A 15,836-nucleotide genomic window follows, 5' to 3' on the forward strand; every position below is an offset into this window, starting at 1 on the left:
GCTTAAGCACTGCTAGAATCACAGAAGTGAAAGGATAATATTAGCTTTCATTTGGGACTCAAAAACAAGACCTCTAGCTGGTGTCACTGCCACTGGACCAACAGCCTCTGGGCAGAGAGGTGATGAGTTTTTCCTCAACAGCCTTATTTCAGCTACTGCAGCAGGGCTAGCCACCAAGCGGTATAAACCTTGGCTCTAGACCAGCTATTCCCAACCCGCGGTACATGCTTAGTCATTTAGGGGTACACGAGGAAAAAATTAACAATGGTGGAAATGTTTTTTTTTTTTTTACATCAAAAAAATCCCGGATTAGGACAAACTTCCCACGCATGCGGGAAGTCTATCCTATGACAGTGAAAGTGCCAGCGTATTTAGCAGCTATTCCCATATTTATTATTTAGGAAGAAGGTTGTGTCTGTGCTGTGGGCCTGTGGCGTGCGGGGACTGTGTCTGAAAGTGCCTACCATATTTAGGAGGGTTTGAAATTCTTAGGAAAAAGAAACAATGAAAGAAAGGTATGAACACGACCTTAGTGCCTTCAGGTAATAACCAATGAAAGTATGTGCATTGTCACCACCTTTGCAGCAAGATGTGAAACCTAAAATAAAGTGTAGCTTTTTGGGATGAGGACCAGAAATTCTACACTACTTTTCCAACAGTTAGCCACAGTCTTTTTAAACCTCTTTCGCTGACTCTCATCCAGTGTGTGTGTGTTCTTGCTGTTCTTGATTAGCACCATCCTCTTTGCTTTGGCTAGCTGCCTGCTCGAAATAACATAACATTAAGCAAAAGAACAAAGTTAGCCCTAGTTAGTGTACTGCACACTAATAACTATGCTGTTACAAGGTTAGTTGTGATAACTGAATTTAGTATCTTTGATGTGTGGTCTTTTCCTTGCGAGTGATAAGAGGGTAAAGGTAATGCTCTATCCACCTTTTTATTATTATTATTGTAGATGTTGCATTCTGCTTGGCACTTGGGGGACTGGTGTGCAGAGATCGATGGGTCCTTTCCGGACTTAATTTCCAGTACTTGTTAAGATACACTTGATGCTTGGGTATATTTTATGCACTTCCATATATCTGCCACCTTCATATGGCAGTTGTTAGGTAACCATCTGAAATGTCAGGACTTGTTAGACCGAGTTAGGAAACACAAAGACTGAATGGCTGAAAAATGGACTTGCATATACCAAGTACAAGATGGCCATGTCTTGGAATATTCCCTTTTCTCCAAGATATGTTGATGTCAAAGTTGGAATGTGTAAGCTCAGGGGAGTGGACGGCTTGCCCTTCTGCAAAGAAGCGTGATCTTCAAGATTTGGTCTTTCCCTAGGTTTTTATTTATTTATTTATTTTGGCCTGTGGGCACACAGCATTTAGAGTGCCAGCATTTCAACAGGGAGCCCAATTGGAATAATAGTGCATTAGAGTGGGAGACCTGTAAATCACATCATAGAGGATATATCTGTTCTTAAGGTTAAAAATTTGAGAGAGACATATTTTAATAATTAAATTATTTTAATAAACTTTTGTTTGGTCAGTTTTCTAATGCCAGTCTCCTTCCTGAAAATGACAGCATAATGTGTACAGCTGCAGTCAACCCTACTGTGATTAGCAGGGACTGTCATACTTTCTTGGTGACAGGAGTTCTCTTGAGGAGCAAATACAGGTTTGCAAAAAAAGTACAATTCAGTTTAACAGGTCTAAAAGAGACGTTGCGAATTGGCCTTGTTCTTTTAGTAACTTGAGAGCTGCTAAGAAATGATGGAAGAGGGAGAGAGAGAAATTCTCTGAAGTTCAGTTGTCTGTCTTATTAAACATGGTGCCTGAAAATGTGTGGCTAAATATTGAGACTTCGTGCATGGGCAGCTTGTTGGGACTAACCCCGCATGTTTTGGTTCCTTTATTTATGGACAGAAATTGCTCCTGGATGTCTGCAACAATTGTGTTTTTTTGCTGTGTATGCACATGCAATTCAACTGATTAGTAGGGATCCAATGAAATGCCATTCTCGGAGTACACCCTCCCCTTTTGTGTAAGGTTTTTTTAAAATGAACCTTTTTTATCCCACTGGCCAGAGCCATGTTTAATTTAAAATAATGGTGAAATGTTGTAAACGTTTCGGGGACCAGGCATATGATCATGTACGCAGAATGTAAAAGTAATTAATACTACGCAAGCACCATGCATTGTTTTGCAATGGCCACTGTTTCCTTTTAAACATTTGTCATAATATTTATAAGAAACACAACTGTATTCAGTTAAATCTGATTCTGATATACAGCAAAGATGACTTGCCAGGGAGGCCAAAGGTGAAAAACGAGGCTTGCCAGAATGCAAACTGGAAGTTTGGCTTAAACATTCAATACCAACTGTCAAGTACATTGTAAATGTGTGCTTTGTAGTTTTATGAGGTACTACTGGAGTGTGTGTGTGTGTGTGTGTGTGTGTGTGTGTGTGTGTGTGTGTGTGTGTGTGCGCGTGCACGCACATGCATTAGTTTCTGTATCTATCAGCCTCAGGTGTTACATGGGTTCGAAGTTGTATATTTATTTTCCAAATATGTCAATGTTACCCATGGCTCAGGAAACTGTTTTTCAAATGTGCAATTCTGGTCAAAGAGAGAAAACAATGGAAAGTCGCTCCGTTTGTGACTAGTGGCTGTTTATTAAAGCTCATGTTCAGAGAAAAAAATGACAGAAAAAGCTGCATTCATGGTTAACAATGACAGACCTTGTTTTTACTATAAAGTACAGTTTTGTACCTACCATAAATGTAGATGTTCGAGGATCTCCATTGCTGCAGTCCTGACAAATGGGTACTCCGCTGCCCACCATCGGCCCGAATATCAAAGGGCTAGAACCGGCGTCGGTCATGGGCGCCTGAGACTGACGCAAGTACTTGTCAGTACAAATGCGCATGACCGACGCCATAACCTCAGTCTTTCTTGCCTCAGACGTCAGAATGCAAAAAAAAAACACCACCCAAAAACCCCAATCTAAAAAGAAAAAAGGGGGAAGGAGGGAGGAAAATAGGACTGCAGCAATGGAGATCCTCGAACATCTACATTTATGGTAGGTACAAAACTGTACTATGTTCGTCGTCTCCCATTGCTGCAGTCCTGACAAATGGGTAGAATCCCAGAGCAACGGAAAAAGGGAGGCTGGCCAACTAAATAGCAGGAGGAGCTGCAGACATGCCCTGCAAGACTGCAGTGGCAAACCCAGCCCTAGACCTAGAATAAAGAGGCAAATGATAATGCTTTGTAAAGGTATGTACAGAACTCCAAGTAGCTGCCTCCAGAATGTCTTTAGTAGCTACCCCTCTCAAAAAGCAGTAGAGGTGGCGTAGCCCTAGTAGAATGAGGCCTGATCCCAACTGGAACCTCCTTTCCATGATGAGAGTAACAAAAGCAATACAATGGCCGATCCACTTGGAAATAGTTTGCTTGAGACAGCTTTCCCACTTGAAGCCACAGCAAACGAAACAAATAACTGTTGAGATCTCCTGAACTCATTGGTTCTGAACAAATAATACCGTAACTGCCTATGCACATCCAAAGAATGCAAAACTCTTTCCCCTTCATTTTGGGGGTTAGCATAAAAAGTAGGCAAATGTATAGATTGGTTCAATGCCACATTAGAAACTACCTTAGGCAGAAAAGTAGGATTAGTACGCAAGGAAACTCTGTCCTGGTGAAAAATCAGAAAAGGTTCCACTGCCATGAGAGCCTGTAATTCAGATACCCTTCTAGCAGAAGTAACAGCCAATAAAAAGCAGTCTTCCAGGACAACAACTTCAATTCAGCCGTAGCTGCAGGTTCAAAAGGAGGCAGAGTCAGTTTTTCCAAAACAAAATTAAGATCCCAGGCAGGAGTAGGAGCCCTCCGTGGGGTCTTATATTCTTTGCCCTCTAAGAAACTGTTTAAGCAAAGGATGTGAAAATAAAGGAGGATCACCATCATAGTGAGCAGAAATAGCTGCAGCATGCACTTTTATAGAAGAGAAGGACAAACCCTTGTCCAGTAACATAGTCAAATATTGCAAAGTACAACTCAAATTAGGCAAAGTGACATCAAGGCCTTTAGCTGAACGCCAAAGAAAAAATCTCTTCCATTTATCAGCATAAACTTTTCGAGTACTAGGACGCCTGGCTTCCAAAAGGACATCTAAAACTTGTTGAGGGAGCTGAAGGCCCCCATCCTCTAAAACTGAATGCGCCAGGCTGTCAGGTGTAGGGATTGCACCCTGACATTGAGAAAATGATTGTCTGCTTGAGACAATAAGTGAGGAATCCGTGGTAATGGCCAAGGTGTCCGTGAATTAGGCTCCTCAACAGAGGGTACCAATGTTGACGAGGCCAATCCGGCGCTATAAGGATCATGCAAGGTTTGTCCCTCCTGACTTTCAACAGGACCTTTGGAAGAAGAGGCAGAGGAGGAAAGGCATACACGTGAAGGTTGCTCCAACTGAAGGATAGTGCATCTATTTTCCAGGCTGTCGGATGAAACAGCCTTGTGCAAAACAGAGGTAGTTGGGAATTCAGAGGAGAAGCGAACAGATCTATGTCTGGAGTTCCCCAAGCCATGGTCAACTGAAGAAATACCTGAGGGTCCAACTTCCATTCGTGAGGATCCACCATCTGTCTGCTCAGAACATCTGCTAACGAATTTTGTGCTCCTGGCAGAAATTGTGCTCGAAGAGTGATGTGCAGATCCAAAGCAGTTTCCCATAACAGCATTGCTTGTCTGCAAAGAGGGTAAGAATGAGTTCCCCCCTGCTTGTTGATGTACCACATGACAGTTGTGTTGTCTGTTCAATCAACACCAGTCCCGGTCGAAGTAGATCCTTGAATGCTTTCAATGCAAATTGAACTGCCAGCATCTCCTTCATGTTGATATGCAAGTGAAGCAGCTCCGGGGGCCAAAGGTCTTGAATCCATTTTCCTTTGAAATGAGCACCCCAGGCCGACTCCGAGGCGTCTGTCGTTAATATCTGACTTGCCTCCGGTTGGGTCACAGAGAGTCCCTTGTTTAGGTGACATTCCTGAGCCCACCACACAAATTCTTTCTGAATGCAAGGTAGAATCCGAATGACAGTATCCAAATCGTGGCTGTGTTGAGTCCAAACGCTTTTGAGATACCATTGTAGCTTCCTCATATGCAGTTTGGCATTGGGAAGTACTAGAATGCAAGATGCCATGAACCCCAAGGCTTGAAGGACTGTCCTTGCAGTCAGCCTGGACATTACGGATAGCTGTTGGAAGTATAGGTGAAGATTTCTTTGTTTGTCCGGGGTAAGAGATGCCATCTGAGTAGCTGTATTCAGTCTCACACCCAGAAAACACATCTCCTGTGAGGGTACTAGACTGGACTTTATTTCGTTCACAGAATACCCCAGGCATCTGAAAACTGTCATCACATACTGCAGATGTCGAAGAAGTTCGTGCTCGCCCTGAGCCAGTATCAAACAATCATCCAGATAAGGATAAATTTGAATTCCCCTTAGCCGGAGAAAAGCTATTACTGGAGCCAGGACTTTTGTGAACACCCTGGGCGCAGTAGATAAGCCAAAGGGCAATGCAGAGAACTGATAATGCAAATTCCCAGTCCGAAACCTCAGGAATTTCCTGCAACTGGGCCTGATAGGAATGTGAAGATAGGCCTCCTTGAGATCCAAAGTCACCATCCAGTGATCTCTGCCTAGCATAGGCAACAGCTGCTGCAGTGTTAACATCTTGAATTTCGGAATTTCCAGAAAGGTGTTTAGAATGGATAAATCCAGAATGGGCCTCCAAGTATTTCCCTTCTTTGGCACTAAGAAAAGACGGGAATAGAACCGTGTGCCTCTTGCCAGAGAAGGAACTGCCTGTATTGCTCCCAACCGAGCAGAGAAAAATCTGTGCCTGCGCTTCCAGTCTTTGCTGATGAGGCACATCCGCATACCTTTGAAAGGAGGGAATGTGTGAAAATAAAACTTGTAGCCTCGAGTTATAATGTCCAATACCCATTTGTCTTGGGTAACCAAATGCCAATTCCGTTTGAAAAGCCCCAGTTTTCCTCCTAGAGGAGCTGCCAGCAAAGCAGAGTCCGCAGCTGAAGACACAGGTCATTGGGACTGCTTCGAAAGGACTGACCCCTGCCCACCCCAGCAGAAGGGGTAAAAGAACTCAAAGGTCTAGAAGTAACAGGGCCCTGAGAGGAAGCCCTACCTCTACCACGCCTCGACCTGCCCCTAGAATGAAAATCCGAAGAGGGAAAAGACCATCCCTTAGCAGGCCAATTCCTACTGAACTTAGGGGCTGAACCTGTAAGAAGTCTTTTACCGTCTGCATAGACTTAGCTTTTTCCTCCATTTTTTTCAAAACTGATTCCACTGGAGGGCCAAAATGAACATCAGATTGCAAAGGAGCATCCATAATGCGAGCCTTAACATGCTCTGACAAGGACTGATCTCTAAGCCAGGCATGTCTGCGAACAACAGAACTAGTAGCAGCCACCCTGGAAGAAGCTTGTAAAGCATCAAAACCACACTGCAAAGAATGCTTACCAACCTGGTCAGAAGCATGCACTAAATCCTGAAGCTCCTTACAGTCAACACCTTCAGCTAAAGCATCAACTTTACATTTCAATTGACTTAGCAAATAATTCTGATACCTGAGCATATGAAATTGACAATTTAAAGCTCTCATAGCCAAAGTAGAAGAGGTATACAGTTTTTTACCCCACCTATCCAGGGCCCTAGCATCCTTGTCCAGAGGAACTGGATTCTTAACCACAGAAGCCTTAACACCTTTGGGGCCTTGAGAAATAGTTTCTGGATCAGCCCTAGGACTCTTATACAAGTACTTGTGAGCCTGTAGTATCTATCTGGTTTAACTGGGGCAGGAGGCAGAGAATCTGGGTTAAGGGCCGCCTCAGAAAATACATCCTGAACAACATCCAGTACAGGGGGAATAGCCAAAGGCTTGTGCTGAGGTAAAAACAAGAATTCTCTTAGCCTTTTACGAGAATCAGAATAATCTTGGCCATCCCACTGGAAATGTTCCCTCATGGAATGCAAAGTTTCAGAGAAAGAAAAATCTTCTGGAGGGGACGCAGAGGGGGTAGCGTCCTCAGCCTCTGAATCAGAACAGGGAGGGAAATCATGAAGCTCTTCCACAGAGGAATCTGACTCACTGGAAGACTGAACCAGACCCTCCAACTCTGTGTCTATCCTGGGCCTCTTCACAGGGGGGGGGCATGGAACCTCTAATTAAAGTAATCAAATCTTCAGCCATCTTTAACATGTGCTTCCTAGGGGCTGGACCCTGGGGATGAGCACCAGCAGGGAAAGACCTAGATTTAGAATGGCCTTTGCCTTGAGAAGGAGGAGGTCTAACTACCCTATGAGGGGAGGAAGCCACAGACAACAAAGAAGCACCCTCAGCCTGGCCTAACACAGGAGAAGTCACTTCCTGCAGTAACAAAGGCTCCCCTTGACACACAGGTAAACTGTCAGAAGGAGCCACTGAAGCAGTCAGTGGTTCCACAGAACCGACGTCCGGAGTGGACGCCTCATCCTGTTTGGACCGCAAAGACTTTTCTTTGCGCTTCTTAGAAGAACCAGTCGTCGGAGAATCCGACGGCATGTTATAATTACAACGTTTACCAAACACTAGCCTAGCACAGTCCAACCGACGTTTAATAGTACGCTTGTTAAAAGTAGCACAAAAGCGACACCCAACAACGTCGTGCTCAGGCCCTAAACAAGGAATACAGAGTGAATGGTAATCCCTATGAGGAATCTGTTTCCCACAAGAAATACAGTTATTAACTTTTTCTGACATCCGTCAATACTGAGGCAAGAAAAAGACAAAAAATGTCCCCAACAGGGTACTTAGCCAACTTGGTATCCGGTCTGAAACTCGAAAACCGACAATTCCAGAACGCCGAACGGCACTTGCAAAAACTGCTTCTGCTTAGGACCATGCGGCAAGAAAGACTGGGGTTATGGCGTCGGTCATGCGCATTTGTACTGACAAGTACTTGCGTCAGTCTCAGGCGCTCATGACCGACGCCGGTTCTAGCCCTTTGATATTCGGGCCGATGGTGGGCAGCGGAGTACCCATTTGTCAGGACTGCAGCAATGGGAGACGACGAACATCTATGGTATTATACAGTCATAAAATGCAGTGAAGAGGTTTGGACTGAGCAACGTAAGGTATGGTTATGCAACTTCGTATGATAAGAGCATTAGGGGTAAAAGTTAACATGAAAACTTTAAAAAATACTTAAGCAAAATACGGTCATTCCAGTTTTTATTTCTTTCATTCTCTGTAAGCTGCGACATCCTTATTTGGCATTGTATTTATCAGTGAAAAGTTCACACTGTTTATATTTTTAATAATTTTACAAGTTTGTCTGAGGTCTTAATGTTGTAATAGTATTGCTATGTACAGCAAACGCTTTTCATTTCATAAAAGTTTTGTTTACAATTACATTAACAGCAGAAAGAAGGAAATAAGTCATTCTAGATTGCTCTCAGTTAGTGAAACTGCATAGTTTAAAGATGGAGAAGCAAGTGGCATTTAAAAATCTTTTATTTTTATTTTACATTTGTTAACCGGGAAAGTCCGACTGGATACAGATTCATTTTCAGCGGAGGTCCGGGGAGAAAAGCTCCAAGTGTACATTACTAGTGTAATTAGAGTGAAATTATTACAGTGAATTATCACAAAATTGAATTTTTTTTAATAATATATAAAGACAGGTACAATTTCTACTCACATACACGCAGGATAGGTTGAACGTTAGTGTCCGAGAAAGAAATAGTTAGTGATTTTTATTTATTTATTTTTATTTATTTTTTTTGTTAAAGAAGGAAAGTGTGAAAAGCTCCAAGTGTACATTACTAGTGTAACTACAGTGAAATTAGTACAGTGAATTATCACAAAATTGAAAATTATTTTAACAATATATACAGACAGGTACAATTTCAACTCACATACACACAGGATAGGTTGTTAGCATCTGAGAAAGAAATTGTGATTTTTTTTTAAAGACTGAAAGTGCAACAAAAGGTGGTAACATACATGGTATCATCTTAATTTTAAATCTTTCAATAGGAGAGAGATTTAGAAAATTCTAAGCAGTTACAGGATCAACGATATAATCTTGGGATGAGGTTCACATTTATATATTCTGTTTGTGTGGCGTTTAGTCAGGGTTGTACAGGGACAAAGCCATGCAAGCCATGTTGTTAAAATTTAGTCTGACATGGTAGATATTTATAATGTGTGCTTAGACCCTCAGTATTTTAAGTGGAATTCAGTACTCTGTCTATGCTCTTGCCACTAATAATCTAATATAAGTATTTATTTTTCAAGGACTCTAGGCACTGAATTTGTAGATGAAACACTGAAATATAAAGTTGTTTGGTACCAGCAACTTTTTCATTAGTTACAGATCTCTTTAATGTGGAATTATTCGGACTTTTACTTCTGCACAGATTGTGCATATTGACCGACTCGAAAACAGCCCAAATTAAACTTAATCTGCCACTGGCCAGATGCATTTCTTTGAATGTGGGTTTCAATGCTGTTTTAGTGAATGCGAGTTTCAAAGGCAGAGAAGTTTTAATGCTAGGTCTGTTTTCATTGTGAGACTGTATTGCTTTGTTTAGCAAATGTCTATCAGTATTTGTGCTATAAAATTTAAAATAAAAGTTTTAAATGAAATCCAATATCTGTAATCATTGTTGAAGGGAACAGTATACACACAGAGTTTTGAACAGTATTTATGGCAACTTGGGAGAAATGGTAAATAGCCAAGTAATGGGGCACTGGAATGGCTGGGTGGGGGTGGGGGTGGGGGGGTAAAATTACACGCATTTTGCTTTCATGTATATGTCCAAAATTTTTTACATGAAAAGTTAGGAACCCTAGTTTTTTTCTGATTTTGTTAACAGACAGTAATTTTATTATTTAAATCCAATATTAAAATTAATTTTTTAATTATCCCTAGATATTTTGATATGGATATGTGGCTGAAACCTGGCACAAGAAAAGAGCTGAAGCATGATATGGAAAGTGATCAGTTACCAAGTACTTCGAGAAACGTCTAACATTTTGGTGCAAAACACTAACCAGGCACAGTCCTTAGTTTCTCAAAGAGGGAAAACCAGAAAATACTGTGATGAATAAATAAAATATGGATTTTCGTATGTGGGAGATGAAGACGTCCTAAACCCCAATGTGTGGTGCATGGTGAAGTGCTATCAAATGGCAGCTTGAAACCTTCCCCACTTTTATGACATTTACAAATGAAACATACTAATTATAAAAACAAGGAATATAGTTTTTCAAACACTTAGCGGAAAATAAAAAGATCGAATTTGACATCATACATTGTCAGGTAGCAAAGATTATGAAAATGTGGTTGAAGCTAGTTACTGTATTGCTAAATGTAGTAAAAATCATAGTATAGCTAAGAAACTAATATCTCCCTGTATAACAGATACCATACGATGTATGTTGGGAGAAGAACAAGTGCGGAAAATTAACACTATACCTCTTTCAAACAATCCAATATCTTGAAGAATTGAAGATATGTCTGATGATGTTGAGATGACAGTTGTTGTTGTTGTGTCTTTCAGCTTTTCCCAGTTAGGGGTCGCCACAGCGGAACTCCGGTCCACTAATGACTGGCAGTAGATTTTTACATGCCGAGTTGCCAGCCCTGACGCACACCCTTCAACGAAGGTATGCCCATTCACGCATGTCTCCACACAGAAGATGCTGTAGCTGAGAATCGAACAGGACAACGTCTTACTGTGAGGCGACAACGCTACCACAGCACCACCACTGCAGTAATAGGTAGAATTAAAAATAGTAAAATTTTCGCTATTCAAGTTGATGAAAGCACAAATGTTGCTAATTGTGCTATGTGCTATTTTGCTTGTTATTGCGAGGTATTTGAAAGATAATGAAGTTGATAACATTTGCTTTGTCATCCTCTGTTAGAACGCACAAGAGGTGAGGATATACTTAGTGTTACTGCCTGTTGTTTCAAAGAAAAGGAGATTAATTGGTCTAATTGTTGTGGATTATGTACCGATGGTGCTAAGTCTATATCAAGTATTTACTCCGGTCTCGGCACGTAAAAATCTACTGCCAATCATTAGCGGACCGGAGTTACACTGTGGCGACCGCTAACCGGGAAAAGCCGAAAGACACAACAACTCCGGTCTTTGTGGTCTTGTTAAGAAGATAGCTCCCAATATAAGTTGGAGCCACTGCTGCATCGAAAGACAAAGTCTGGCATGTAAGAACCTCATTGGTGAATTAAAACTCATTTTGGATGAAGCTGTGAAAGTGATGAATTTTATAAAGTCAAAGTCCACAAACTCAAGAATTTTCAAAGTTCTGTGTGAAGAGATGATGAGTCATCATTCTGCTCTGCTCCTTCATACAGAAGTAAGGTAGCTTTCTCGTGGTATAGAGCTTACCTGGCTGTTTGAACTTCAACATGAACTCCAGGTGTTTTTTGAAGATCATCCATTTCCTCCTTGCTTCCAAGTTACACGACTGTAATTGGCTTCAAGCACTTGCATATTTATCAGATATTTTCCGAAATATAAACAAATTAAATTTGACACTTCAGAATAGCTCAATAACACTTTTCAATGTCTCAGACAAAATTGAATCTATGATTAAAAACTGATTTTTTGAAGGTCATGTCTTGAAAATGGCCACCCTGAGGTATTTGAAACCTGCATAAATTCTTATCTGAAAACAAACCGTCACTCCTGGGAAATGCGCTAGAAAAATAACTGAACACTTGAAAGGGCTAAAATTCTGAGAAGTACTTCCCCAAACCTAAAGCTATTGGATTTAAATTCCTTTTGAAGAACAAAACTTCCAGGCAGCTAAATTATCAGTCAAGAAGAAAGAGAAGTTGGTTGAACTTTCAACGGATACTACTTTAAAAGCCAAATTCAAAGGACAATTTCTTATTAACCTTTGGGCAAACATCAGCACAGAATAAGGGCAGCTTTCTGACAAGGCCCTTAAGTTTCTGTTGCTGTTTACAAGTACAGAACTGGTGGAGAGAGCTTCTCTGTTTATATCTTTATTAAAAACAAATATTGTAATAAGCTAAATGCAGTTCTAGATTTACAATTACACCTTTCATCAATTTAACCCAATTTCAAAAAACTATGAACTTCAAACCGAAGGATCGCACTGAATATATGTGTAAATTCAATTATTTTAATTATTTATTTGTGTAGTTTTAATTTTATAACTTATTTATATTTATTTTTTGAGTTTTGGAAATATATATATGTGTGTGTGTGTGTGTCTACTCTTTGTTCATTTTAATATTAGATTTTGTTTAGTTAGTTGGACATAAAAGAAACTATATAAATTACAAAAAATATATGAGGGGTACAATATAAGGAAATGGACTGCCAAGGGGTAAGCAAGTCAAAAAAGGTTGGGAACTGCTGCACTAGATGATTGTCACTGTTGAAGCGACATCCCAACCCCTTAACATTTCAGCTAGGAATTACACAGCACAGTGATTAATGTCACATTATAATTACAAACAAAAATACAGAGAATGCTATTTTACTCAAGAATACATCAGGTAAAAGCTCTCTCGCTTGCTGCAAATCAAGTTCTTACATAAAATTTGTTTCACTCTGCAAATGCATTCAGAACAAACTGTCAGTCATGTCACTTACCATATTTTGCAAGACTTCATAAATCTGTAGAAGGAATGCTTGTAACTCTGGCAGATGGAGGCAGACATCTTGTTGAGATTCTGCTGTGGTGACCTGACCCCACTCAACAGCTTTTTTCAGCCAATGTTCAAATCTCACATTAGTGACAGCAGTTTCTTGAGCCATATCAACCTGACACAGCAACTCAGATCTCAAGGGAGTCAAGTAAAGAAATCGGTTTTGGGTGTCTTTGGAAAACAAGTAACCTACAAAAGAAGAAAATGATACTTCCAGCATGATTTCTACAACTGTTTAAATGTTTGACAACAGTAAAATAATATGAACCTTAGCGCTGCTACCTTCATCTGACATTTAAAAATGCAAGATAATCAACAAGCAGTTCTAAGTCACAAAAACTGACCTGCATTATCAAATATCTACGCCTGTATAACAGAAGCATGGCATGCAGTGGATGAATCATCATAAAGCATTTTTCCTCCATTAATTCCTTTCTTATGTGGCTCTTTTGTTTTTAATTTTCAATGATCCTCAAGAAGGGTACACAGTTAACCACATGCCTGTGACATTGGTGAAGGAAATATTGTGAGGATACATACACAGGCTTTAACAAACATGTCAATCAAGGGACGTGTCTGTCCTTTAACATCTACGGGCACATTCCCAACAGTATCCCTGGTGTGATATCAGTTAGGGAGACATTACATTTATTTTGACCGTGGTTTAAAATTTGTGAAGCTTTTTTAAATTAAAGGACAGCCAAAATAAATCAAGAATAACAAGGATGAGAAACCACTACAGCACTTAACTCACCAAATGCAAAGACTTCTGAAAATCACTAACAGTAACACAGCAAACAAAACATTCAATAACAAATAACTAAGTGGTAAACTACTGTGTGCAAATGGGATGCATCAGTGATCAAAATAATCGGTGTAGTTTTATTAATTTACTGCTTCATTTTTAAAAATTGGCAACAAAAGTGAAAAAAATGACTGCAAAGACCAAAAAAGAAACAATGTGTTCAGTTTTAAATTAAAATGAGTAAAATTAAATAACTTGATATAAACTGCAAATAAATAAAATTAAATAACTTGATATAAACTGCAAATAAATATAAAACCAGTTCTTGTATGAGTTATCACACCTGTAGCTGGCTCATCCAACTCCTGGTGTCATTCCCTGATATGGCACAAAAAAATGTTCACAGAGATCTGGCACTAAGGAGTACCTAAGCAGGAAGAAACCAGATCCATTTTGCACCCCCCTTTACTCCAAGCTGAGATGCCAAAAAAAAAAAAAAAAAAAAGAAAAAAAGATAAGAAAAAGATCAAAGACCCTCTTCTTCAGGACTAAAAAAAAAGTGGGAAAAAAATCAAAGCTTAAAAACTGTAGCAATCTGCTTGCTACATGTGAACAACTGATACCGCTTACAAAGTGATAATCAGTCCTGACCACAAAAAGCAGTATCAGCATTCAGAAATGCTGTTACATACACGAATGTCAGAACTGCACTAACAGACAATGGGTATGTGATAACTGCACCCTATATGACATTGTGTATCACCTAGCAGTGTGGGCGGAGTCACCTCACCAAGCACTAAGGTATGTAAATTTCTTTTTGAAAATCCATGGACATTAATGCAGTATAAATCCACAAGGTTTAAACTGTTTTTTGAATTTTAAAGCATTAGATGCATGTATGCATAACAATGAAAATGTTAGAGATCAAAAACAAACCAATTAACAAATGGAAATTGCTACTGTAACAAACGTTTTCCAACTCTGCATATGAATGATTTTTCTCGCAGTCCTTTTCTGCTTAATCATGAAAATGTTTGCCATGTTAAGCTGGACTTAACCTTTTGGTAACTGGTCCCTTTTCAGCCATAACCCAGACAGCATGGACCAAGATAAAAGCAAATAAACAAAAAGTAAACGTAATTTTGAGTATTCAGTGAAACAGCAAGTCTTTGGAAAAAGAGGAAGAAAACCAAACTGCTGGGAAGAAAACTGAGAGTTGTCAACATCAACCTCCATGGCACAACTTCTGTAGGACAGTAGTCCTGGATGGGTGGGGGGGGGGGGAGAATCTGTGCGGTGACCCACTATAAAAAATGCTGAGCATGAATTCCAAAGGTGACAACGGGGGCAAACAATGAACAAATTCTGAAGGAGGCTGGTGTAACCATAGAAAGCAAGCACTGAACATGCAGTTATATAATAAGCAATGTCCATGAAACAATGAACATAAATTTATGAGATGGAAAAAGGGTGCCCGTGGGATAACAAGCAATGCATATGAAGTAAGGAGGAGGGAAGGGTAGCCATGGATTAAAAAAATAAAACGTGATTTGCATGTGAGAGAGGGAGGTGGTGCAAGAAAAGTACAGCTGTTTATGAGGTATGGTCTCAAAGATTGTACTTTACAAATTTGATGAAAAATGATTACTAAGGTATGACTGACTTTCAGGAATACTCACTGTGATAAAGGGAAAACAGTTATTGAGCCCAAATATGCTTCATTGCCATCCAATTATTCAAGCAGGCAAGTGGCCTTAAGAGCTTACAGCAAACGCTCACTCTCATTTCTGCCATGGGTTATGACCAACACGAGACACTCTCAAACAGCCTACACAATTTTAGTTCCAAAACAGGGTTATAACCATTGACACCCCAAGATTTCACCCATCTCAGTCTTAACCAGTACTTTTCAGTGCCATCTCAGCAGTAACAGAGACTTAGCCCCCCCCCCCCCCCAAACACAAAAAAACTTTCACAGGATGGGCAACTGAAACCTCACTAGGGATGGTACCCCTTATCTGTATTCACAGTAAGCTACCATTAATCATATTGCTAATCTGATGCCAAGACCTCCCCTACTAATCACTCATTTACAAGAAGTGATGGCCAGTTTCTCTCTATTCATAAAAGCACATAGCAACACATGCTAATGTTGTGAGGACACATCACCAGAAAAATAAGACATTAACCATAATCTTTATCAAATGAATAAATTAAAACTATTTTTAAAAAAGGATCTAGTTATAAATACAGAACAGCATTTGAGCTGCAAAGAGAAAAATATGCTGTCATCATATAAACTAGTTTT

General features: G+C 40.1%; 1 protein-coding gene across 2 annotated transcripts in view; it reads right to left on the reverse strand.

Annotated features, from left to right (window-relative positions):
- The window catches only part of FANCC (FA complementation group C), a 2,534,829-nt gene that overhangs the window by 2,234,810 nt on the left and 284,183 nt on the right, over positions 1-15,836 (reverse strand). For both annotated transcript variants that reach the window (XM_044059426.1, XM_044059425.1), the window contains exon 2: positions 12,728-12,972. In XM_044059426.1, the coding sequence (XP_043915361.1) occupies positions 12,728-12,892 (165 nt within the window). In that variant the 5' untranslated portion in view covers positions 12,893-12,972. The remainder of the gene's footprint in view (positions 1-12,727; positions 12,973-15,836) is intronic.

This window comes from Protopterus annectens, chromosome 17.part0 (assembly GCF_019279795.1).
Source record: "Protopterus annectens isolate FY-2018-M chromosome 17.part0, PAN1.0, whole genome shotgun sequence".
NCBI classification, from domain to species: Eukaryota; Metazoa; Chordata; order Ceratodontiformes; family Protopteridae; genus Protopterus; species Protopterus annectens.